We start from the raw sequence: 27,337 nt of genomic DNA on the forward strand, positions 1-27,337 counted from the left end.
TTCAACTCTTTTCCAAATTTCACCAGTGGCAAGACGTAAGGACACAATGTGATTTAGGAATGCATACTTTAGGCTTAACTATCCAATAGGATGCGAACACCTACATGTAACATGGAGAGTGACAGCAATTCTAGCCTTTCATGGATGTGCTGTTGGAATGGGTGACGCAAGTAGAGGGAGATATATGGGGAGGCTGTGGGAGACATCTTCAATTGCTCATGTTACTCTGTTGGCGTTAGTATATTGTTCCACCTTCTGGTCTCCTTGATGGATCAAGTCTACATTAAACTCTTCTGCATATAAGACATCAGCTGCTGCCCGAGTTCTACTTTCACCAGCTTCCAGAAAACTTCCATCACAAGAAAGAGAGAGAGAGAGAGAGAGCAGTATTAATGGAGTTGCATTCGGTCTCAGTTTTATCAGATGGTCAGAGAGCATAGCACACAACAAAAACAATCACATCTGAGTTTGATATAGTATTAACTGCTTTATAAATCAACATTGCAACTGACATGGCTATCTTCTCCAATTCCCAAGTAGCCAGCCTAACTGTTAACAGGTAGGCTTATTCCTTCTGCCTACCTGCACAGCGAAATAATAATTCTAAGGGATGAACAGACGTTCAGACGTTTGTCTCTTCAGCCATCAATCTCGTGGCATTGTTTATTGCAGAACTGTGCACAACCTGCTGCTCTCCGTGAGAGTGAGGTACAGGGTGAGAGAGGGTAAACCTCCCCCTTATAAGGTAGTGGTGTCATCAGTCCCACGTGACTCCATGCCATATGAGGCACAACAGCGCCTCCTCCTGAGCAAATATAGTTACATGCATTCATACACTTATCCACTCTCAACACTAACATTTATTGACTTAATAAACAGTGTGTTTATAATCAGAGTAGAATAATCTTTAACTTCAGAGTGGACAAAAGGCCAAAACAACAAACAAACATAGCTATCTAGAAATCAAACAACACAATAATCTATCCAAATATCAATAAAACAAAATTATGATAGCTAAACTTCCTATTTAACCAAAAGCAGGAGGAAACGTGGTAAAAATAATCTGTCAGTCCACTCCTACTGTCAAACAAATACTAAGAGCTTACAGGTTAACAGAACAAAGTGCTGGTGATGTTACAGATTGGAGAGGAGGGGGACGTGTGTCCCCTTTTTGCTCCACCACACCATCTTTGGTCTTCTTATTGGGAGCCGCAAACCAATAAGCTGCAAGGCCTCCCTGTAGTCCACCAATCACAGCCTTGTTCTGGCACATACCTGTTTGCATATATCACTCAATCACATGCAGGTCAACTTGCACCAGGAGAAAACCCCCAAAAGAAAACAAATCCACAGAAAACGGCTGCAGTTTTAACAGCAATACTGAAGCTTAAATCCTTGATGAGTGGTGACTCACCTCAAATACTCAGACTTTGTCCAACAGAGTTTTTGTGGTTAATAGGCTCATCTCATCTCAAATGTTATTCTTAGTCTATTGAACTAGTATAGTATTAAATCAAATAATGTTTGGTACTGAAGCTGACCCGTTTTCTGATCTGCTCCTATTTTAATTTGCCAATGACACTATTTGTTGTTTATGCTAATGCGACATCACATCCAATTCAATATGGAGATCCATCTTTACCTTCTGTCTTGATTAATTTAGCTCCAAGTAATAAAGCTCTCTCTATGGTTGCCTTTTAAATCCCCTTTAAATCCTCTTTAAATGGTCTGTATTTTGTATAGACCTTTTGTAGTCTTGATGACCATTCAAAACGCTTCACACGCACATCCATTCAGTGCGTCTATGTGCAGCACTTTCTCTATCATACAACATTCATACACTGCCGGCACAGCCATCAGTAGGACAAGGACATATCGGCTTTTAGTTTTTTCCTTTTTAATATGTCCAATATAAAAGTAACCAGTGTAATTTGCAACAAGTGATTATGGATGATGTACTAAGCTGTGGAAACAGAACCTTCACTTAAACCTGCAATCACTGATTTAAGTTGTGTTGAATTTGTTCTAAAACAGTTGCTCACTTCCACCTCCAGCAGTTATAGAGAAACATTAGCATGGAGTAGTGTTGGAGTTTCTACTACTAACAAAACTGCAGTTGCTCTCTTAACTCTCAGAGAATGAAGACTTTACATTTCATTTATGTAATTTCTGGGTTTGGAATAATGTTAAACCTAGCCGTTTTCTGTTTGGTTGACAGATTTTTGTTGTTTTGCTCTGACTGATGAGTAGTGAACAACACGTCATGTCCCCATCCAAATATTTTTCAGCTCCTTTGGAAGCTGTAGTATTGATTGTGAGCGGAAGCTGACTTAATTCATAATTAAATATCCAGATTTAAAAAGTCATCATTTCCATATAGTTAACTGTCAACAGTTTAAAGTCATCTTCTTCTTAGGTTTGATTGGCACTATTGTTTGTGCTCTAGTTATTATGTCTGGCAGCATGTTGATGAATGTGGGATCTTTTTGGAAAAGGCAAATAGAGGTGTATGCTGTGACTTGTGGTGTGAAGTTGCTCTAATAGGAATCACAGCATTGGTCAATCATACTCAGTCCACCAGTATGGTCAAGACTGGAAGATCTTTACAACTTAGTTCAAATTTACTTCAGATTCATGTCCCGGAGTTGTAATGATGACCTATCACAACATCTACCTGATGGACTGAGAACAAAATTTGTTCAGACATGTGTGGTTCCCAGAGGATAAATATGAATGAATTTAGGATAAATCAAAGTTTTTAAAGTTATATAGTTATCTGGGTATTTAGTGATTATTTAGTGATTCCCTGACTTTAAAGCTCCACATGAGGTCAACATTGTTTGCTATAGGATAGATTGACATGAAATTTGGTTCATAAATACAAAAACTGATGATGACTGAATGATTTTTCATGTAGCACTATCAAAAGCTCAAAATTTCATTGCATTTTGCCAAGAGTAAATGAATTACAATCAAATAAAAACTGCTAAAATAAAGACATTGCCGTCGACCTCAGCTGAAATGTGTTTAGAGCCACAGTGTTTTTTTCCCAAAAGCCCCAGAGTGCACGAGCACAGCCTCACATAGTTGCTTGCATGTTTGTAGACTGCGTGATTAAAGAATAGAACCAAGTGTTGAATTATTTTTTTTAAAAACTGGCATTGTAAATTATGAATTCCTTCCACAATTACATTTCCTAAGAGTTTTAAATGCAGACCACTGTGAAATCAGGTACAGGATTAGCACACAAATAATGTATATAGGCTATAGTACATTGTGTGTCCTCTTTAATGTGACCCAGTGTATGTGGAGAACACGCCGCTGCACTGGCTGCCCCAGCATTCAGTCTCCACTTCCACCCATGCCTGCCACAATTATTTTCATTCATGAACAGGGGCCTGCAGGAACTGCCTTCACATCAGTGGGTCGCAAGAAAGACACTGCATGAATTTCTTATGAAGTGTGACATGCCAGATAAGCCTGGGCGGCTTGAAGCATGTTACTTTGAAGTTTTCTCCTCTGCCGCTTTGCCTTTTTAATACGAGCTGTTTATTCACACGCGATGATGAAATCAAATCTGGTGTGCTACACTTGACTCGAACCCTGTTAGCTAAGGTATTTTTGCATGCTTACTTCTGTGATATATTGACTATATCTAGGTCACGGTGCTGCCTTTGGCATAATGGTGTAATAAAACACAATGTAAGCATTTCTCATATTTCAACCACAACACGCCTATTTATAGATTCTCTGTTGGTCACAGAATAATGGTTAATTAATCGTAATTGGGGTAAAGGTTTGAACCACCTCAAAGGCATGATCACCTTTTGTTCTCAGGCGAGTGCGAGGTAAAACCAGTAGGCCCTGATCCGAAGACCTAAGCGACCTACATAATATAGAACCGCTAGTTATCATCTAATCAGGTTGTGATACAACGGACTTGAGTTTGGACAAAATACAGTGTGTGGTTGGTTGAAGATGTAGACCTCTCTGTACTTACTGTTGTAGTAAGGGTAGTAATAACATGATTTCCAAATAAACCTTTGCCTGTTGTCTGACTGTTTCTTGCTCTGTCAGACTTTGTTGGAACAGTTTTTGAGTCTTCCAGAGTTTAGCGAACCAAGTGATTACAAGATTATCTTAGAAGAAAACTGCAAATGTAAGACAAAAGGTATCCTTGAATCTTCTCTGACTCATTTTCTATGCTCATTTTCTTCTCTGTGACCGTGTTAGTGTCAGGAGTGAGGAGGTGACATTTTAACTTGTTCAAATCTCATTTACATTCAGGGAGAAGTGGCGTGATATCAACACCCTAACAGCCTGATATATCAGCTTGTCCTGGCGGCTGTGATATCACACTGTTGTCACACGATATCAAGGTACCACGATAAAGTTTGTCATGGGTGATGCTGAAAAATAGCACATTTATCAAACCCACACAATGCATTGTTATGAAGAGTTTTAAAAAGGTCTTTTTCCATATCAAAATGGAACTGCATTCACAGTTTGTGTTCAACTGACAATGACTGTAGTCAAAGTTTAAAACAAATCATCAGGGTTCATTTTGTTGTATGAGTGATCTGAATTGCACTTTGATCTCATTTTAACTACATACTGCGTTAAATCACAAATGTGTGTGATTTTGCTTGCTTTCATGATCGTGTGTGTGTGTGTGTGTGTGTGTGTGTGTGTGTGTGTGTGTGTGTGTGTGTGTGTGTGTGTGTGTGTGTGTGTGTGTGTGTGTGTGTGTGTGTGTGTGTGTGTGTGTGTGTGTGTGTGTGTGTCAGGTTCTTGTCACGCTTTAGTGCAGCTGCTGTGCAGTGGGACACCTGTATTCACCAGGCAACAAAGCTCATTAGTTGCTCCTCCGGGAGGAGATGGAAAAGTCTACTGCTCCTGATGAGAGTGAGACAAGTAAAATATGCCTGTCATCATTGGTTCTGATGTCATATTTACTATGGCGGCCCACGTAGTGTTACTGTGTGTGAGGATCGGCAGCTGGTTAAATTATATATTTGTTGTGGGTTAGTTTTGAAAACAAATCCTCTAATAACCTTATATATATATTTTTGGCATTTTGCAAAGTCTGTCTGAGCTTTAAAGCTTCCAACAAATACAAATGGTATTGTGACAGGTGAATGTTTTTTTGTCTCTAGTGCTCAGAAATTCCTGAAGTTGTGCCAGTGAGATTCTAAGATGATCTGTCCTCTTCTCTGCTTTCCTGTAGCTGTCATGGAATGCTAGTCTCCCCCCTTTCTTTCCTGCTTAGCAATGACAGTGATTTATTTCAGCTTTTAAACGTATTACTCAACCAGGACGGTTTAGTACGTCAGACTTGTGTTGCTCAAATGACGGCGTACAATAATTTTGATTACAAGTGCGCCTAAAAGACCGAGAATGGAGCAAAGCTTGCGAGCTAGTTATGGCAGCCAACTCAAGCTGCGCTGCTCCAATCATGTGATATGCCTCATTCTCCACATCCTCTACAAGACACATCGTCCCAATTATGCAATCTATTTAAACACAAATAAATGTCCCATCATTTCCTTTTTTGCTTGCCCCCCCGCTGCTGTTGCGTCAGTATTGCTGCCGGTAGATTCAGCCCCTCCACCGTCCCAGCATCCACCTAGGCTCCGTCAGGGGGGTTATAAATATTCGCTCTTCTTTCATAAAACAACCAAAAACAGTTGGCATAAAGCCAATGCAGTGTCACTACTATCATTACTGTTTGACTTTCTCCCAGGTTGCCAACAGTCAAGTGCTCAGTCAGGTGGATGTACAAACAGACAAGAGGTGCTGACAGACATGCTGGTTTGGTTTTGTTGAACAGAAATCTGAAAACCATTCTGACACAGTACATTTATTCTTATTGTGAGCCGAGATACATCCTGTATGCGTATATGAATGTGTGTGCAGGCGTGTGGAGCCTTTCTTCTTCTGCTTGATTGTTGTGTGTGTGTGTGTGTGTGTGTGTGTGTGTGTGTGTGTGTGTGTGTGTGTGTGAGACCTATTCAGCACCTTAGCAGTAGAGCAGAGATTGTGGGACTATGAGAAGGACGGTGACAGATGGACACACAGGTCTACAGTGGGCTCACCACTGTTTACATGAACTGTGCTCTGATTGGCTGTATTTGGAGCCTACTTTCTGCTTGATTTGTGTTTGTGTGTGGAATTTATCTTTTTCACTTTTATTAGATACTCTGTTAAAACCAACGTTTCAGGATATAGTAATGTATAGAAATGATTACCCTTGTTTTTACATAATTTACTTGCAGGCTTACAAACAAATCTTATTTTATTTCACATCTGATATAGAATATTATTTAGACTCACCAATAACTTTATTACATTTAATATACCTGCTTATTTATGCAACTATCCTATCAGCAGGTCACATATAGTGCAATCGTGCAGATACAGATAAACCCAGATCAGTTCTTATTCACATTATATTGAGGAAAATGTGACTGCTGTGATATGATGGTTGGTGTCAAACAAGCTGGAGTGAGTGATTCTGAAACTGAATTCTTTCACTTAAAAAAGTCTCTGCAGTTTTAAATCAGAATGGAGCCACGGCATACAAAGAAATAAAACCTGTAGTGAGCAGCAGTTCTGCAGATGGAGACACTTTGTTGATGAGAGGGGTCTGAGTGGTGTGGTGAGACTGGTTCGACTTGACAGAAAACTGGGACTTAGATATAACCAGTCTTTTGAAATCTGGTGAGCAGAAAATCATCTCAGAATGGAAAATATGTCCAACCTGGAGGCAGATGGGCTACAACAGCAGGGTTCCGCTCCTGTCAGCCAAGAACAGAAATCTGAGGCTGCAACACTGGACAGATGAAGACTGAAAAACGAGGCCTGTCTGATGAATCTGGGTTTCTGCTGAGAAGATGGTCGGATCAGAATTTGAAGACGACAGCATGAATCCACGGACATAACCTGCCTTAGGTCAACAGTCCAGGATGCTAGTGCTGGTGTTATTCTTTGCACACTTTGGCCCACTTCCTACCAATATATCGCCTTTTGAAACCCTGTCTGAGTATTTGCTGAGCATGTTCATCCCTCTTTGGCTGTATAAAGCTCATCTCAAACTGGTTTCATGAACATGACAGTGAGTTCACTGAACTTCAGTTACCTCCCCAGATGATGTGAATCCAGCAGAACTCATTTTGGATGTGGTAGAACAGGAGATTGGCAACTTGAATGTGCAACTTGAGAGTGCAGCTGACTAATCTGCAGACATAATGTGATCCAGTCATGCCAACATGGAGCCTATCTCGGAGCCCATTGGCTATTGTCTGACAATGAATCAGCCTCTTGGGGCAACGGACAATATTTTGGGGCTTCCGATGTAGACAGCGGAAATCTGGGCCAAGTCGTCTGTTGGTTGTAAACTGTTTACAGTCAGAATAGTTTATTTTATCCCACACGTTTAACGTTTCTCCACACAAAACATACTGTACTACTTTTTGTAGATATTTATGTCCACATAGCATTTTACCTAACCTCCAGTTACAGCTATCTGTACATGAATGCAGATAAATTTAAAAACTGATCGCCAATGAATTTCATTCCATGAGGTCCAGCTCTTTTGCTCTCCACACAAACTGTTTACCTGCAGGCAACCAAATCCTACTCAAATGTGATTGGTCAAACTTGAAAGGGAAACCAGAATGCCTCTGGCCCCAACATCTCGTCACTCGCCTACAGTTTCTATATATTCACATGAAGAATCTGTTTTTAGAGATAAACATGGAGCAGAATTTCAAAGGAACATTTCCGATATCTTGTCGAATTAAATCCACGGAGAACTGAGGTTGTTCTTAGAGAACAAGGAGTAAACTATCAGAATTAGTATGATGTTCTAAGTAGTGGGTTCCTATGTACTGTTGGCTATGTGAAAACCTAAATGTCAGCACTCTCCCACATCCAGGAAATCCTGCAGCTGCTGGGAGATTGCTGGGTTGAAATCACAAATTTAACCTGAATGTCTTGGAAAGCAATGAACTGTCCTGGAGCTGTGTTGAACGTGCAGCATGATTACCATCAGGCGGATGTGTGAAGTGTCACAGGTGTCACTGGCTGTAAATGTCTGTAGCCTACGTTCCTCAAACTGCTGCAACTGAATAGAAAGCTCTGTTCAGCAACAGCAACACTGAATTCATTTGATCGTATCAACTTTACCTGTAGTGTTTAGTTCCTGAGCAACTGCAGCTCCTCAGCCAGTAAATACTATACTTACCATTTTCTTCACACTCCACACATCTCCTCCATGATAATAATGGGTTCCCAGGCACTATTCACTCTACGTGGTAGCTTAATGCATGCATTATTGTTTCTTGTGACACATTAAAATGTCTCTGTTCTCGAGGTTCTCAGCCATAGTAGGTTGAACAATGTCTGAAATTGTGTCCTCACCTATTGAATGGAGTACAATAAAATGTGTTTCAGACTTAAATGTTCCCCTCAGGATGAATTCTAGCCCCTGTGATGATCCCCTGACATTTCATCTGGCACCATCACCACGTTCAAATGTGAATTTGGTTCATGCTTGAGAAACTAATCAATCCTTCCAGCCTCAGCTGTATTTTGTGTTTAGTACTAAGGAGCAAATACAAGCATCCAAATCCTGGGCTCAGACTACACAATAGTTTATCTATTAAAATGGTAACTGTGTTTTTCCTTGCTGTGTCATGGCCATGAGACATGACAGACTACATGCTCCCCAACCAATCACCTTTTGCAGTCTTTTACCATGAGCATGAAGTAAACCATAAAGGAAGTGTTTATGACTGACTTCAAGGGACAAGACCGCAAACAAACATGATGTCCAAAGGGGGGTGCATGATATGGATTTTAGTCATCAAAGCCTAAAATCCGTTTCCCTTTTTCACAATTCCACCTTGCGACACCAATAACATTCTGCTTTCACGTGGTCATTCAATTTCTGGACAAATGGGAAAAAGTAAATTAGATTAAAATTGGATTCATTGTGAACAGAATGATTAGACTTTGGGGCTTAGATCCGAGCAGGAGGTAGAACTATGAATTTGGTTATTCCAAAAGAGTGTCCAGGCTCCCCCAGGGCCTAGATGAATATTGAAGCGTCAGGTTTGGAGGTCTCATAAAGGGCTTCTGGTTGGAGGGTTTGATGGGAGATTACCAGGCACCCTGAGTAGATGTGGTAAAGTAGTGGAGGCGGTTAACGCAGTGTTCACCGTACTGAAATGAAAACTCAATGACAGGAGAGGGAGAACATGTTCAAGTTTGACATCTCAAAAGTGATTGTCTCAAAGTGAGATGAGACAAGAATAATGAAAACAGGATGAAAACAGAATAACTGACTTAGGAGGCATGCACAAGAAGTCTTAGCTTCATTTAATCTCTTTTCCTCTCGATCCTCTCAATGAAACAATCTGTCAGTGTTTCCTCGTAAAGTCATGATGACCGGGATTTATAGTTTATTAGACAGTTGTAAGTCTAATAACAGCAGATTCTTTATGTATGCATGATGTAATTAACCATTTTTGATGATAGTATAATTTAGGGGAAAATGCATCATTACATCTCTCTGGCATCTTCGAGCATGAAGCTAGGAGTATATAGATTTGGCCTAGTTAGTCATAAAATGGGGAGTAATGATGGAATGACACATTAATGGCAGCCATTACTCAGTGCTGTCAGTGAGTACCCAGCTGACGCCCGGCATCCCTGCATCCTCACCTCTGTCTGTCCGTGTCCATCTGTCCCTCTGTCTCCTCCACCTTCATTTATGGATTTGAACGTGCAAGTAGGGCAGAATAACGTGTTTCTGGTGGCAGAGTGCGTAGAGTATAAAATAAGATGAGGCTTCAATGATCCATTTGGGGAAATGGGGTCACTGCAGCAACACAAGAAAAATAAATAAATAGATAAAATAAAAATAACTAGACCCAGTGGCGGGTAATGAACACAACACAACCATTCTAGCTTGGCAAGAAGGATACATGTGTGAAGTGCTTTGACAGAATTATGGAGTGGAAACAGCAGGTCTGCAACACTGCTGGGAAACAAGATAAGCACCTTTTTAAAAACATGCCAATAATAAACATTAATTTGAGAGTATGTTACAGTGGATGATGGGAGAATTCTCAATGAGATGGTTCCTTAGTTACTCTGGGATCCTAGCCTGGTGTCATGTATAAAATGCAGCACCTGAAATGAGTGTGGAATAAACAAACCTAGTGATTTGGTCTCCAGTTCTGGATGACTGTAGACATGGACTGAGCCATACACACAGATAGAGTAGTTTGTGTAGACCCAGTTTAATGAATGCACATGGCCACATGCACGGATTAGTGTACAGGGAGGCTTCAGTCCATGAGTAGTACTTGCATGCATTCTTATCTTTGTGTGCAAGTATGCAGTTTAATTTCGGTGCAGGGATGAAAACTTACACATAAAGGCAATTACTGGATGTAAAAACATTTAAAAGTTAATGGAGAAAAAACACTAACTTGCATTTATGGTTACAGGGGTACACCACATGTACTTATTAGTGCACAGGGAGGCTTCAGTCCATGAGATGAAATTACAAGCAGTAACGGTGTAGTACTTGCATACATTCTCATCTGTGAATTCTTTGTGTGCAAGTATGCAGTTTAAATCCTGTGCAGGAATGAAAACGTACACATAAAGGCAATTACTGGACGTAAACACATTTAAAAGAGAATGGTAAAAAATTCTAACTACATTTATGGTTACAAGGGTTAAATTGTATAATGTATTTATTATATTGTGGTTGATCCTGTTTGCTCTTGTAGACACTTCTTTCATCGTTGCTTAAAAGCAATAACGTGCAACAATATACAGAGAAAACCTATACTTCAATTCATCCTCATCGGTTCATGCAGCTTCTGCTCATCTCATTCATTTTATTTTATTCAATGATTAAATGTGGGCTAAATTTAGAGTTGAGAGTATCTCTCTCATACACACACCACTCTACCCTTCCTTTTCACCCCTCTCTCTCATACACACACCACTCTACCCTTCCTTTTCTCCCCCTCTCTCTCATACACACACCACTCTACCCTTCCTTTTCTCCCCCTCTCTCTCATACACACCACTCTACCCTTCCTTTTCTCCCCTCTCTCTCATACACACACTCTACCCTTCCTTTTCTCCCCCTCTCTCATACACACACCCTCTCCTTTCTCCCCTCTCTACACACTCCTTCTTTCTCCCTCTCTCATACACACACCACTCTACCCTTCCTTTCCTCCCTCTCTCATACACACACACCCACCACTCACTCCCCCTCTCTCATACACCCACACACCACTCACTCCCCCCTCTCTCTCTCTCATACACACACACACCTCACTCCCCCTCTCTCTCCCTCCCTCTCTCTCTCTCTTACACACATGCACCTGACTCTCTCTCTCGCTCTCTCTCTGCCCCTCCCTTCTCTCTCTTACACACACACACACACACACACACACACACACCTCCCCCTCTCTGGCTCCCCTCTCTTCTCTCTCTTACACACACACACACACACACACCTCATTCCTCTCTCTCGCTCCCCTCTTCTCTCTCTTACACATACACACACACACAAACACACACACACACACAGTCCTGAGTCTCAGCAGCAGCAGAGCAGAGGGATCCAGAGCGAGCGAGCCTCCGCCGTGATCACAGAGCGGCTCCTCGCGTGCAGCCGAGCCGACATGAGGCGGTCAGCGGGAGTCGGTACCGGGGGGGAGGAGGAGGAGGCTGGGTAGGAGAGAGACGGACGGGGAGGACGAAAAAAAGCAATTGTTCTAATTAAATGTCTCTCGCTCTTCGTCTGCATCATGCTGTACTTCCAGCTGGTGATCATGGCCGGGACCGTCATGCTGGCCTACTACTTCGAGTACACCGACACCTTCAGCGTGCACGTGCAGGGCTTCTTCTGCTACGACACCACCTACACCAAACCGTACCTGGGACCGGAGGACAGCAGCGCCGTCCCGCCCGTGCTCCTCTACGCTGTGGTGGCCGGACTGCCCACGCTGCTGGTGAGTGAACTTGGACCAGTGGACCCGCAGCTTCAGCGGTGTTATGTCCAGATGAGCCGTGGGATCAGCCCGCTTTTACATACATTCTATTCTATTCTAATAATACTGTAACTCTGACACATTAGTTCATTCCTCTGTCGGCCGATAGATGTCCAGTGGTGTGAATGATTGGTGAATGATTCAGGTCATGTATCAGCATCCCCTGCTGCAGCCTCTCCAACGGGAGCTCTGCTGATTCTCTCGTGTAGAACTGAGATGAAAACCTGACAGAATCGGACAGATTGGGATGTCACCTTGGGCTCCACAAGCTTGTGATGGGAGTTTTTTTTTGTTTGTTTAATCTTATGATATTGTTTAACAATAAAAAGCAGATAAATAAATGACATGACAGATAATCTGATAATGACGGTATCAATATTTGGCGATTACCACCCTACATTTTCTTGTTGATAAAAAAACCCACAGAATCTGATTTTGGTTCAACTGTTAATCTTGAGGTGATGTTGGTCCGTACTTGATAGGTTTTTCTACAGATCACATTTCCCACATTGATTACTGCTGACTTATGCTTGGTCTTCGATCTCCAATGTAATGAGAAAGACCAAATTTACAATGCCATGTGATAAAGACTGATCTCCCATAACCCAGCTACCTTCCTGTTTATCTGTATTGATTTGATCTCTTCAAAATAGACTGAAGATGACTCATGAGCAGATGACTTCATTTTAAGTGATATTGTTTTTTGTAGAGATTGCTAATGTTTAGAACACCTTTGCTAAAATAATGTCTCAGTGCTACTGTAATAAACACATCTATGTGTAGAATGAGCTTAGAGTGCACAGCACCACCACCTGCTGCTGAGCATATGATCATGTTTGTGTCCACCTGATGAACTGATTAGTCAAATATTCACTTTCGTCCAGGTCAGTTTTTAGTCTCTACCAACTCCTGAGAAATGTTTTTCTCTTCTTAGCCTCTAAACATCCCTCTATGTCTACCAGACACTGTCTATCTCTAACGCACTGTGTGCTGTATGGTGCTGGGCATGTGGTGAACAGTGGGTTCTCCCTGAGTCTTTCACTGAAAACAGCTGCTTGCTGCTGGAAGGAGAGAGTTTGGAGGTCAAAAGGCCAAAGCAATGAGTTGCAAGAGGCTCAGCACTGGGAGTGACATATTTCACAGTCCAAATGCATCGCTTATTGCAGCTGTAACACACTCTTTTCTCCTACATCTTTCCCTGAGCTTTGATATAATGCCCAAAATGGCAACATCACCTTTAGAATGTTGTTGTGTCAGAGCTCAGTCAGAAACCTACCTGTTGATCCATAATCTGATTTGATCTCCAAAGAGTGGAGCAGTGACAGATGTTGTTAATTGGATTATTCTGAGGAGTTATTAGTCAGCCAAGCTGTCATCTCAGATGCACTCTGGGTCTTGCATGCTAATGTGATTATCTTTGTTAAGATTCCTGCTGATTTCTGCCTGATCTTTGCCTTCCATTATACATTATACATGGCGCTATACAAATACAATTGAATTGAATAATCTCAAAATAACGGTGTTAGATATACAGTAGACTGCACTGACTTCCTGTCCTCATCATATTAACTGCATAGCCTCTAATGTATGACGCTTGAGCTTTGCTTTGCCGTGCTCTTTCATTAGCTCTGCCAATTACAAGCTGATTGTGCAATGAACTTATAAAATGCAGCCAACAGGGGTGTCTGACTCTGCAGCTACTTGCCTGCCTGCCTCTGTATACACACACACACACACACACACACACACACACACACACACACACACACACACACACACACACGCACCGAGCCGAATAAGTGACTACAGCCCAAGCATCCTGCAGCACACTCTCAGTCTCCGTCTCATAGCAGCAATATTGCATTGAACCAGATTTAGAAACATAGGTTTGCTTCTGTCTCCTCTGCTGCCCCAGGATTTTCTCTTTGATGGCAGAAGTATTTGCACTAAATATTACATTTTGATGTAATTAAGTTGAGATGTTCTCATTCAGACTGAGCAACATGTAGTATAGTTGTGTGCAGCTTCAGTGTACCAGTGGCACACATGTAGACCAAGTATAAATGATTGCAATCGGTACAGAGAGGACAGCTGCTTCACTTTTGTCTCCCTGCTGAAAATTTGAATTGATGAGCAAGACACAACAGAAGGCATCTTGTAAGAAAAAGTGTCATGTTCTTAGGAAGCCCTTTTTTCTTGACTGACTGGTTTGTCAGGTCAGGGAAATGCCTTTTTTAAAAACTGGAGAAGTGAAGTTCGAATGATGTTATATTGCCATTTACCAACCAAGGAGGGTCTGATGAAAAGACAACATGGAGCTGCATTGTTGGAAGTGTAGGATTCGGTGGTTCTTTGGCGTCTGATCCATACAGCGGACAAAAAAAACGTGATATCGATAATTATCGCATAACTTTTCCTCCATAGATATTTAAGACATGTCGATATAATGACATGAGCTGCCATAGCTAGGAGCAGGGGCATTGCAACAGATCAGGAAAAGCAAGCAATTGTCAGGGCCCCTGAGCTGAGAGGGGGCCCCTGTGAATGGTTAATTACGTTAGTCCACAGTAATGACAATTTTGTGAAAAGCTCATTGAATTATGTGATCAGTTATGTACAGGAGACTGAATCGATTCCATGGTTAGAAACCCCCAAACGAGGTCTCATGAAACTAACTTTGGGCCAAAAGCTTCACAATTTTAGAGATTTCGATGATGATCCTGGTGATGAGGGTTTGTATTTGAAATTCACTACTTTTTGAAAATAAAAGCTTTATTTGACGATTGGAATGGTGGGGTTTGGTATTATGTGTTTCTTGGGTTTGGTTTGGCTAGATGTAGGGCCCCCCTGATCCCTTTTGCTTTGGGACCCCAAAGTCCCTTGTGACACTCCTGGCCAGGAGCAGGGCATTGCCTTTAAAGCACGGTTAGGTCAGTGCCTCTCTCAACATGAGAGGTTTTAACAACCTAGTTTACTTAAGCAGACTTTACCATCTGCTGCAGAGAATCAAAAAATCCACAGAATCTTTCTCCCATGCTGGACATGCACAGATATTGTGGAAAACAGGAAATTTAAAGATGCTGTCACTGAATGTAATCCAGGATTGGCAATGTCCAATATTAATGGTTTTGTCTGTCCATTTATATAGCTCTCCATCTACTGTTGCTCCTTTTTTTCCGATTTTTTGAACAAGTTAAATCGGTTAAGTATAGCATTTTGCGCTATAAAATGTGGATATTTACAGTTTATATTTGAACTGATATGGTACCAGTAGTGGTACATTCAATAAAAGCGCATTTGTGACAATAACTTTTTTGGTACTTTACTCCCCCTGTAAGTGTATTATATTCTTTCATTGTGCATCCGCTAATATTTCCCCCTTATTTGCTCAGTACCTTAAAATATGTACAGTTCAGTATACAACCCTAAAACATGTAACAGTACAACAGTGAATTACTGTCTTCCACTGATTCATTGTGAAGTCCATAACTGTTGAATACCATGCAAAGTTTTCTCAGTGGAGCAGCTGACACCAAAATAATCAGGTCATGATCATGTTCTCACCCTAAGTTCGGTTTTGTCTCTGTGAGTTTACACTCAGTTAACACACCGCCTGTCAAGATTTTACATCAGCTTATGCAAAAACCCAATAAAGTCACCCAGTGATCCAAAGTTCTTCATATGCATTTGCAAATTTTGCAAAGTTTCATTTCTACTTTACTCTCAACATGGTTCTCACCATTGTCCCCCAGTGTAAGAAGCTTCTTTTTTTTTCACTTCACATCTTTGTTCCTGCACGTTCCCCTCGGCTCAGAGGGAATCCACATGCAGATGAGTGATACACGTGACTAGCAGCTTGAGAATTGTTGAATATTCTGTGTAACCAGCAGCTCTCCCAGGTGCGGTCAGGCTGTTTCAGAGGGAGACGTGAAGAGTCACATCATGCAGATTGTGCATGAAACCCAGTTGATTGCTTAAAACAATTGTTCAGTTGGTGGATTAAATGTGTGCATTTTGAAGCCATTGCATGCTGTCTGCATAGAAGTGGAGGGAACATAGATGGTGATTTTGCAAGATAGAATAGGACACTGATATTTATCTGAGATCTGATTAACAGTGTATGATGTGACACAATCACACAGATTTGTCCGGATAACTGATTAACTCAATCAGTCTTATTCACGCCTGACTTATTTAGTTGGCATAGGTGGGTTTTTGTTCCATTAGCATTTGTTTGGTAGGAATAAACAAATTTTGCTTTCAAAATTCAGAATGCCACAAAACCTCATTTTCAGGCACTGGCCATTTCCAGCTTTTTCTCTACAGTTGGACTTTAGACTGAAATGATGTTGAGAACAACTTCATTCTGATTTGTTGCTCCGCAGCTGAGTGCCTTACTGCTGTGTTTTCAAAGGTGACAGTGTGGGCCATCCATCAGACAAAACTGAGACAACTGCCGCAACTGCATATCCCTCAATTTGGAGGCTTTGGCAGCATAACATTGCCCTGGAGTCAGTGTGGACATAAAGATTTCACAGACATTCATTCTAAACAAGTATTCACTGTTAACAATGTAACACAATACCCAAGGGACTGCAAAACAGTCAAACTGTAATTACACATTATCATTAATCAATCAATCAATCAAAATGTATTTGTATAGCCCATATTCCCAAATCACAACTTGTCTCATAGGGATTTAACAGGGTGTGACATCCTCTGTTCTTAACCCTCAACAAGAATAAGGAAAAACTACTAAAAAAAAACATTTTAACAGGATAAAAAGAACGTAGAAACAGAAAGAGAGCCACGTGTGAGGGATCTACAGTATTTACAGCATTGATTAGAAGAAACAGTTTGTAACATAATGGAAGGTCAATGAATTGAGAAATTGTCAGTAATGGTCGAGTATCTGAGTAGACATATTAGATCAAGCAGTCCTGTTGTAATCATAGTCCACCATCAGCTGCCACCTCGATCGTGGTCCACCACCACGATCGGATGCCAGCACGATACAGGATCTGCCATTACTATCACGATCTCTGATTCGCGATCCATCATCATAATCCACGATGTGGCCGCAGCCATATTGACATTAATTTCTTCTTCTTAAGCTTACTCTTAATGGTAGAGAGGGTGTCTGCCTCCCGAACTGAATGTGGGAGATGATTCCACAGGAGAGGAGCTTGATAGCTGAAAGCTCTGGCTCCTACTCTACTTTTAGAGACTTTAGGGACGACAAGTAAGCCTGAATTCTGGGAGCGCAGTGCTCTAGTGGGTTGATATGGTACTATCAGCTCTTTGAGGTATGATGGTGCCATATTATTAAGGGCCTTGTACGTGAGGAGGAGAATTTTTAAATCTATTTCAGATTTAACCGGAAGCCAGTGTAGTGAAGCTAACACAGGAGAAATGTGGTCTCTTTTCCTGGTTCTTGTCAGGACACGTGCTGCAGCATTTTGGACAAGCTGCAGAGTCTTTAAAGACTTACTGCTTAAGCTTGATAATAAGGAATTACAATAATCAAGTCTGGATGTAACAAAGGCGTGGACTAATTTTTCTGCATCAAAGACAGGACATGATTTTTTAGATGTTACGTCACAACTTGACAAATTGGGATCAAAGATGACTCCCAAATTCCTGACTGTTTCATAATCAATGTAAGATGTTAATAAATAGAATTCACATCCAGTCTTATTCTTGAAAATTGCATGATGCATTTCCTTTAAGTCATAGTGACTTCATCAGCATCTTCCAGGATAGACTGAATGATGTAGAAACAAACAAACAGATCCCCAAATATAGCAAAAGAAATCTAGCATTTGAGTTGTGTAGAGGACCACAGGTTGTTAATTTTTCCAGCTCCATAATGTGAAGACAAAAAAGGCAAACAAACGTGTTGCAGTTCATTGGCTCCCACTTTTCAGTAGATCGTTTTCTTTTCAAGAATAAAAGTGTCATAAAGATGGATGTGCGTCTGTGCAGCACAGAGTTTGCCAGAGCCTCAGCCTGCAGCATGCAGCTAGTGAGAGGGAAAACCATCTGAAACACTTTGACAGGGTTTTAGTATGCAACTAATCACAGTATACAATACATTTGGTCTTTTTTGATGGTTTGTTTTGGCAGCAAACTCTAACAAACCTCACAGAAGAACAGAATACAAAGTTGTTTCTTTCTTGAGGCTCGATGTCATTGTTTCTGTTTGATGATTTTGCCTTGATCTTTTTCCCTCTTAGTTACCCCATATTTAACAAGGCTCCAGCTTTACATTACTTAGGGAGAAGTAGAAGACAAGGCTTCGGCGATTTTTCTTTTCTTTCTACTTACAAAAATATCAGAAAGCAATGTAAGTGTGGTACAGACGTATCTGTGACTTCACATTCATATGCATTTATTGAGAACTATGTGCTGGAATTAATGACAGTTTGTGAGAAGAGTCAGTGACCCACTGTGACTGAATCCAACAGATCGTTAAAATACTGACTTGAAAAGATGAATCTCTGAGGAACTTTGGCATTTCATTGCTGCTTTCCTCTTATCATGGTGTGTATGCTGCTGATCATGAGTTGATTTGTTTTTCTGTTGACATTCTATTTGTTGATTCATAAAGTCTATTAGGTACATCTGTTGTATACCGTCTTGAGATATCACATTCAAGAGGCCAAAATTGTTTTGCAAGGTCACAGTGACCTTGACTAATATCTAATCAGCTCATACATTTCTTCCATGTGAAAGTCTGAAACAAATCTGATGGAATTTCCTCTTCGTTTTACTGAGATAACTCTTTTATGAGAATTGGTTGGACAGCCCCTGAAACATAACTTTTGCCATTGCTGAGGCATAAAAACCTCAGATTTGAGGTTTATTTCAAAATAAAAGAGGCCAACATAAAACAACCATGACATGAAAAATCTTTAGTACAAGAGGCAGAGAACTCACTCACTTCTCCGCCCACAGACACTGCCAGAGACAAGAGCTGAATTCAGATGAGAAACCGCAGTGCTGTCATTACGGGTTATGTTGTGACTAAGTGTTTAAGGTCAGTGAGGACCATGAAGGAAATCACCTCAGCGCTGTAAAAATAGACAGGTATTGTGAGACACTGTAAACCAGAGTAAACATGAGAGTGACTCACAGTGTATTGGAATTCAGTAAATTTCTCATAAAGTCTCACAAATATCAGTGCATTTCTTCCATCTGGAAATATAACTTTCCAACTAATGGATTGACAATATGCTCCAAAGTGCTATTAAGTGTTAAAAGAGAATTTCCTCAATAAACTGTTCTAACGGCAGTTCATATCCCCTGTCCTGAAGAAACAAGGTGAGGTGTGATTATGATATCACTCAGTTGGTTACAGGGAAATTGCTCTGAAATTCAGGTTTAATCTGTTACGCCTCTGTGACACAGGCCTCAGTTTTTACAATCATGTCACATATCACTGCATTTTGTTATGTTACAGAGTAATATGTGGAGTTGCATGAACATCTAACAGTGTACAAGTGAAACGTAAATGAGTGAATCTGTTTCACGATGGGAAAATACTTTGGTTCATTTACTTTTGTTAGCCATAAACAACAACCTGGTTAGGTTTGAATAAGTTAGGAGGGTCAACATTGAAATAGTTTGAGAGTTTAAACTTGCCTAAACACCAACGGTTGCAGAAGGAATGTAAAATGTATTAGAAACTAAATGGTGATTTAAAAAAAGAAAATAAATCTGCCTCATCCTGTTTTGTGACAAATTGTGGTGTCTGTGTCCTCTGACATTGTGCATTTGAATAAGGACAATCGTAACATTAGTTATATTAGGCTGGTAATCATCTCTCATCAGCCCAGAGGTGAAGCTTGTGGTCAAGTCCCCTGACCCTTCCATTTATGCCAACTTCATTAATGTATGACCTCATATAAATGCCCCCCATCTCTGATCACCACCATAATTACCATTTCAGTCCACTCAATGGCTGTAGGGGAATCTAAAGTATTGCTGCATGTTGCAGTGCTTAAAAAGTAATGAGTGGACAGCCAAGAGAGACAAGCTCCATGGTAACCTCTGCATTATAATCACACAGTGATTATCCTCCTCATTTGTAATAGCCCAGTGAACCTCTCTAAAGAAGTTAGTCATAGATCTCACCTATGAGGTAGCAGAAAAGACCTCACAGGACAGATGTCACAGTTGCTTTTCTTTCAGCATTTTAGTTTTTGTTGATTCTGATGCAGCTGCAGTGGTTTTGGAAGATATATCAGTTCTATTGTTCAGTTACATTGTTATTTTTGTTTTGGGGTTTTTCAAAATGATAGTAGTCTAATAAAATACATGTACATTATGGTACTATTAATATCACTTTAAAGTTTTCATCAGCTGATACTTATGATAAATATTTTGTATTTGCTTCTGTTTGATACTGCCTTATCATTGACTGATTCCATAGCATCGTTTTAAGAGAAAAATGGCTAATAACACACTATTTAGCAGCAATAATATGCTGTTAATAAGCAGTAAATTGTACACTAAACTGGGATTCTCCATGTGCATACGGGATTCAGAAGAAAGCTACCATGAGAACTACTTTGTTGAAATTTCCTGGTAAGCGCTTTTGAATATGTACTTAAATGTGCAAAGTATTTGAGAGGCGCTATTAAGCTGATGTGCTACACAAATTGCAAATATCAAATTTAAGTACTTTTTGATCATTGGTTTTATGAGTTCTTATGCACAATAAAAGCCCCAAAAATGTGTTAATGAAAAGAGAATTCAGGATATTCAAAATGGCAGACTTCGTGTCCAGCAAAAAAATAAACTTTTCTTTGATGAGGACAGTATGATGTGAACTTTGGTGAGTTTTTGACCAGCATAAGCCCAATAATGATCTTACAAAAGTCCCTTGATCCACGATCTGATATGCGATATCTTTGAAGTTGTAAAATGTGCTGTTGGGAATATAGACTTGAACTTGCCTCTATGGACCATTTCAAACACAATGTTGCATTAAAGACATCGGTAGATCATACTGTACATCTTAACTGTGCATCAGTGTCTAGTGTCAGTCTAGATCAGTGGGGTTGTATTGACATCAAGTCCTTGGCACCAGCTCCTCATCTGTCATGCTACTTGATCAGGTTGAGATGTCTTTCAAACATGTCATGCATGAAAGAATCCCCATGTCAAAATCATCTGCTTGCCCACTCTTAGTAGACCTACTGAATCACTGAACAAATGGCTAACAACACACCGAACTTCACCCAAGAGATTATGTTACACAGATAGTCAACTTTGTTTCTGTGAACTATGACCATTCCACAACTTTAACTGTGACTTTATTATCATAACCATGATGATGATGGTCCGATATGCCCTCATGGGTCATATCCAAGGTAGAGACAAACAACATCTATTTAGATTGGTGTAATTGTTCATTTAGAGTGTGTTTTGTGGTGTGGCAAAGCTTTCAGGTCTGTCTGAGATAACTCAAAAAGGCTACTTCCTGCTGGACTTGTTGAGTAAAGGGGTAACAAAAATGTTGTGTGATGGTAGCTATGTGGTTCTGGCACAAATTCAAAGGCTGAATTACTTTTTACATGTCAGTAGCCCATGTGGTCTGTCAAACCTAGGTAGCACCCCAAAAAAGTTGAAGACAAAAGTTCAAGCAGAGTTGGAAATGATTATCATCAATGGATATTTTAAAATATTTGTTTGGGTGTTGGTCATTGCTTTTCCAAAACAAGCTACATGTACTACAGAGGCTTCATTCATGTGTCAGTGGCTGAATTACAATGCTCTGCTCCCCTTCCGTCTCCAGAGTCTTTCTGTATCAGTGTGCTCAGAGGCCTCTTTTATCACGTCAGGCTCTGTCTCACCTCACTCATTCTGTTGAAACGTGTTGCAAGCGCAATTAACTTGTGAATGGAGACATATTGAGACATCGAGCTTTATTGTCAAAACTGTATATGGAAGCAGGCACACTGACCAGGAGAGCCTTGCCCAAATATTGGTTCAATGTCAGTGTCTCTTCCTGTTGGCTGCACTCTGCCTCGGCACACTGACGCAGACAGATTAGTGTTGTCACATAGATAGGTGTGAAATTAAATAAATGAGGGCCTAAGGGAGAGGGGTGGAGAAAGAGAGTGACAGGAATTAACAGCTTTTCACAAAAAGTAGAGTAAATAAGCAACACGGGTCGCCCTGGCTCTGTCATCTTGACTTGGTGTGGGAGTAGCTCCACAGTGAGAGAAAGAGAGACGGAGAAGGGGGGGGGGGGTGGAGAAGCGGGGCGATGGTGTGATCTAATTAGCATATGAGTCGCAGTGAAACCCCTGGCGAGAACTTATCTCACTTCCCCATTGGACACTTCCCCCTCCCACACGATAATAATAATAATAATGATAACCAAAAACATGATTAATACATTTATTACTAATTCATTATTAGTAAGCCTATACCAAAAGCACTGCAGTTACTGAAGACTATACATATATTCATGTGATGCTTGATGTTATATGTTGTATATATTGTAGGGGAAAAAAACATTTACAATGTACATGTTGAGTCAAAGCTTTATTTACTTACAGCACAAATATTGTAAAAACACAACTGGCCTAGCCAGTGAAAAGAAATCAGGTGAAGCTTGAAATGTCATGAAATGGGGGGGGGGCTCAGGCTGTGAAAACACAATGATGAAATAGATCAGTTAAAGTAAACTTAGAGAATGTATTTTATACAGCACAGCGCGTCTCTTCTTTAATCTTACCCTTGCTCCGGTTCGTGGCGCCGTCCATTTGCCTCAGAGCTGTGAAGACGATGGACAGTTTCCTATAAAATACAACAGGACAAAAAGTCACGCTCATGAAAAAACTTGAGAATAAACTCTTAAGTTTAAGCAGTTCGTACATATTTAAACATAAACTAGTTCTGCTCAAGCACTCGATGCTCTCTTCTTCTTTTAGCAACTTTCTCGCTAATCCACCAGTTGTTTACACGCTATTCAGATCTGTGAGTTACTTAGCTTAGCAATGGCATCTCTCTTTAGCTTAGCTCTTACCGTAATTTTCGGACTGTGCGCCCGTCTTTTCCGCTTCGACTCGTCCACACTGGGCCCGCAGCTGTACTTACCAACGCAGTCAGCCTCTCCTCCAGGGGAACAGTGTGGTGTTGACTAGAGACTAGTTGACAAGTTTTTTATACCGAAAACAGAGTCATTCATTGACCCACTCTAAACAGCAGCCGGTAGTTTCTTGTTTGCGGTAGACAGATGCTTGATTCATGAGGCTGTGATTGGACGAGCCCTCTAACGTGATGATGTTGATGACTGATGTAGCATCTTCAGGAATGGACGGATTCACGAGCTGAGTGTGACGTTTTCAGAGTAAAACTTCACATATGACCGTTTCACTTTTGAAGCAGCGGTTATAGCAGTTTTTAAATTGTACTTTAGGATGAGTATGTGACTGAGGACCAGTTTATTCTTTCTGGTGTTAAGTTAATGAACTTACATGATTCTTGCTGTTCTGGGTTTGTACCCTCACAGTTGAATGCACTTATTGTAAGTCGCTTTGGATAACAGCGTCAGCTAAATGAAATTTAATGTAAAATGGTGTTTTTCATTTGAACGTTTTTAATGGAATACTGGGAAAGTTTAATAACAACAATAGGACAATTGAAGTCCAAATTATGAGGCAATTTCAGCAGAGTCAACAGCTCAGTATGCCATGTAATATGGGGCTGAGTTTGCCAGTAATTTGGGAGGACAAATGTTTGCTGATATGCTTTATGTGAAGCACAGTGTTTTGGTGTCAGCAGAAAGACTTCTCTTAGAACTGTACAGCGGTGCCACTCTCTCCATTCCAACAGATTATCTTGGTTGAGCTTGACAGACATGCAATGTTAACAATGTATTACCAGGTGTACCCTGAACTTATAGCATACTTACTTATGTAAGGCAAATCTATAGTTATACTAAGCCAGATGTATTTATACGAGAGATTTTCTTAAAAGGGAGTTAGTACCTTTTAGAAAAAGGTGTAACCTCTGCACCACTGAGTGAATCAATCCTTATTGGAGGTCACTTGCCAAGCTTCTCAGGCTTCTAGAACTGCCAGAACCTGGAACTCCACGTCAATTCCCGGAAGTTCCTGGGAGTTTTCTGTGCTGCCTGCAGATTCCAATGAACAGTCGTGAACCTGAACTACCACAGCAAGTAACAGTGCCGTTTACTGACGAAGATCCCACTTTTCATGCAGTGTAAGGGCAGAGGATGTTGCACTTCATCTCGCCCAATGAAGCGAATTTTCATTTGTGAATATGAGCTATACAAATATAATTTGAGTGATTGATTGGACAATTATTCGTGTTAAACGTTTGTTTCAGCGGTTTTATATTCACTTGGACTCAGGGATGAATAGATTTTGGTGGTCAAAGGTCAAGGTCATGGTGACCTCACAAATAACATTTTTTGCTTGTGAATGCGTTATTCACAAGCAGGAATCCTTTCACATTTTGGCACAACCATTCACTTGGACTCTAGGATTAACTTACTTGATTTTGGTAGCCAAATGTCAAAGGTCACGGTGGCCTTATATAATTCTGGGAAAAAAGTATGTACAAATATGCACACAGAAACTGCACTGCACCGCAGAGCGATAATTCTAGTTCATTAAAAAGCAGTGTTGCACTAGTTCCCTTAAACCTGCAATCGACGACTTATTACATAACACCTGTTGAAAAGTAATAACATTGTTAGTTATTCAGCTGCAAAGGTGTTACTAAATTTCTCATTTACTTTCATTATTCAGCTATCAGCGCAGTCAAAGGTGCCTTACAAACAAGTCCAGATCATGCACCTTTTTGAATTTAACACATCAAGAAGTAGAAAATCCATTCTAGAGCTTGATCCCATGACTGTTCAGGTGTTAAAGAAACATTGAGGACGGATTTTGATCTGCTCTACCAAACCACCTCTGTAGCTGGACAGTCTTGGTCTTGGTTTTGTCAAAAGCTCTTGGATTGTTTGTAATAAGTCAGTGTGGACATGACCCAAAATAAGAAGTCAAAGTAAGTAAACCATCAGCAATAGGAATAATCTTACTCAATAACTCAGTGCTCTTGTGTAGCAGTTGCACTCCATATCATGCACCAGGTGCCAAAATGTGAGTATTGTAGCTCTCTGGTAAGGAAATATTTTACTATCAGTGTTTCAATACTAAAAGAAAATTATTTTAACAATCACAGTAGATGATGCCAGCAGTGTTACAGATTTCACATCTCTTATTTAAGCCTTCTAACATTAGCCATAATAAGCTACCGACCAAGTAACAATTGATTCCATGTTGTAAGAGGTAAATTGTGTTGTTAGCTTTTCTCAAAACTCTGTGGCTGTGGCAGACAATCATATTCACACAGTGCAGAGAGGTGCGAGGTTACTGAACACAGCAGCTGCTAGCAGGCCAACATTGTTGCCTGGTGATGGGTGTTAAAATCACCTCGCCATGGCAACATCACTTCATCACACAGATGAGACACTAAAGAGACTCAGAGACCAGTGTGTAGCTTCGAGCTGCAGCCCTGTTAATACTTCTCATGCATCTCATGTGCAGAATGTAACGGCTCAGCTAAATCAGTTTGTGCTGCCAGAGCTTCTCTGGTGTATGCATTCAAATGTAAGTGCTCTGTCTTGTAAAATGCTCATCACTTATACTATGGAGGTTTACCACTTTCAGAAAGATACACATAGTTGTGGAAATCCTTCAAATTTGTGCTCTGCCTTGTCAAAACACACAATTGATGAGGCAGTTTATTACAGCTGATCTCAGTACTGACAGACTTTTCATTTAATCACAATTTGGATCACCAAGAACTTGAGCTCAACCTGTGTTATCCAACATGGTGTGACCTCTGTGGCACCTTTTAAATACCAAATCTCATGCACCAGGATCCCCAGTCAATCCATTTACTCAGGGGGCAGGTGCGGTTCACAGAGTGTGTCTCCTCTGTGGTTTGCCAGTCAATCAGTTGATTAATTCATTCTGACCCCTTTTCCACACAGCTACCTGCTTAACACTTGAATGTTAAACCCTGATCTCCAGGTTGGTTGCCTGTATTAGAACTCAAAAGAAATGCCAGCCATAGAAAGAGATCCTGCAACTATGGTTTCAATGGTAGTTTGTCCATAAGGGACAAATAGTCATATTCAGACATAATGTTTAAATAAAGCTTTTGCAGTGACAAACATAATGTATACAACCACTGTGCTGATGAGGACAATTATCTCTAGTCTGTTGTGCCACCTTAGTGCTAGCTGACCATCGGGCTGGTGAACCTGTCAGCCACCTATTAAATTGATATCAGGCTGGTGTAAAGTGATGCTATAATTTAGTTTTAAGGTTTGTTACAGTGTAATAGTGGATACAAGTCCATGTTTAAATCAACATTTCCCTAAATGAAAAATCATAGCCCAGTCATGCAACTTGGCACAGCAGCTGTGCTGGTATGGACTATGGTAAATGCAGTGCTATGTCATCCTGTTCAGTCATGGTTTGGTGGATCTTTGTCATAAAAACCAAATATTCTGAAAAATAAAAAGGAAGAGAAACTAACATGGATAAAATACAACATGAAACATGCATTAGAAGTACATTAAAAACAAAACAAAACACAAGATGCACACAGAGAAAACAAAGTGTTTTTCATAAAATTAAACACTGCAGCTAATCTAAGCCCACTGTGCACCATATATGAATTACATTGTCATGACACAAGATCCTATGTATCCTATGATGGTGTATTCTCAATGTGGGCAGGGATCATACAACAAGAAGTTTTATTTGCCAGGGTCTCCCTTCTCTGACTTTTATGGATGTGTTGCCAGGTTACCTAAAGGTGGACATAGTATACTATATGCTGTATCCACTAATTTCTCATTGACAAATGGGAGAAATTAAAAAGAAGTAGAGAGGCATTAAGATAATGTAACAATGTTAGAAAGCAGTTTGATATTATACGACAGTTTCAGTTGTTATCTAAGCGGAAAGCTGTTTCAAAGAATGAAGACAAGAAAGCCATATTTGACTTGTCAAAAAAGTGGCATTTGACATTTTCCCTTTTCCTCATGTTATGTCTTCTACTGCCCACAGACATCTATAAATAGAACGACAGAAAGGGAAATTCAGCCATGCTGTTTGCTCAAAGGAAGTGAAAACTACGCAGATAAATGTATTCATTTGTCCAGATAAATGTGTTTATTTATGCTGGACAAT

At 40.4% G+C, this 27,337-nt stretch overlaps 1 protein-coding gene across 3 annotated transcripts in view; it reads left to right on the forward strand.

Moving 5' to 3' along the window:
- The window catches only part of LOC118098944 (phospholipid phosphatase-related protein type 5), a 100,375-nt gene that overhangs the window by 21,184 nt on the left and 51,854 nt on the right, over positions 1-27,337 (forward strand). For 2 of the 3 annotated variants that reach the window (XM_035143221.2, XM_035143222.2), the window contains exon 1: positions 11,555-12,047. In XM_035143221.2, coding sequence (XP_034999112.1) covers positions 11,844-12,047 — 204 coding nt within the window. In that variant the 5' untranslated portion in view covers positions 11,555-11,843. Of the gene's footprint in view, positions 1-11,554; positions 12,048-27,337 lie in introns of those variants that run through there. The other variant, XM_035143220.2, reaches the window with a different exon arrangement.

The sequence above is a fragment of the Hippoglossus stenolepis genome, chromosome 19 (genome assembly GCF_022539355.2).
Source record: "Hippoglossus stenolepis isolate QCI-W04-F060 chromosome 19, HSTE1.2, whole genome shotgun sequence".
NCBI lineage: Eukaryota > Metazoa > Chordata > Actinopteri > Pleuronectiformes > Pleuronectidae > Hippoglossus > Hippoglossus stenolepis.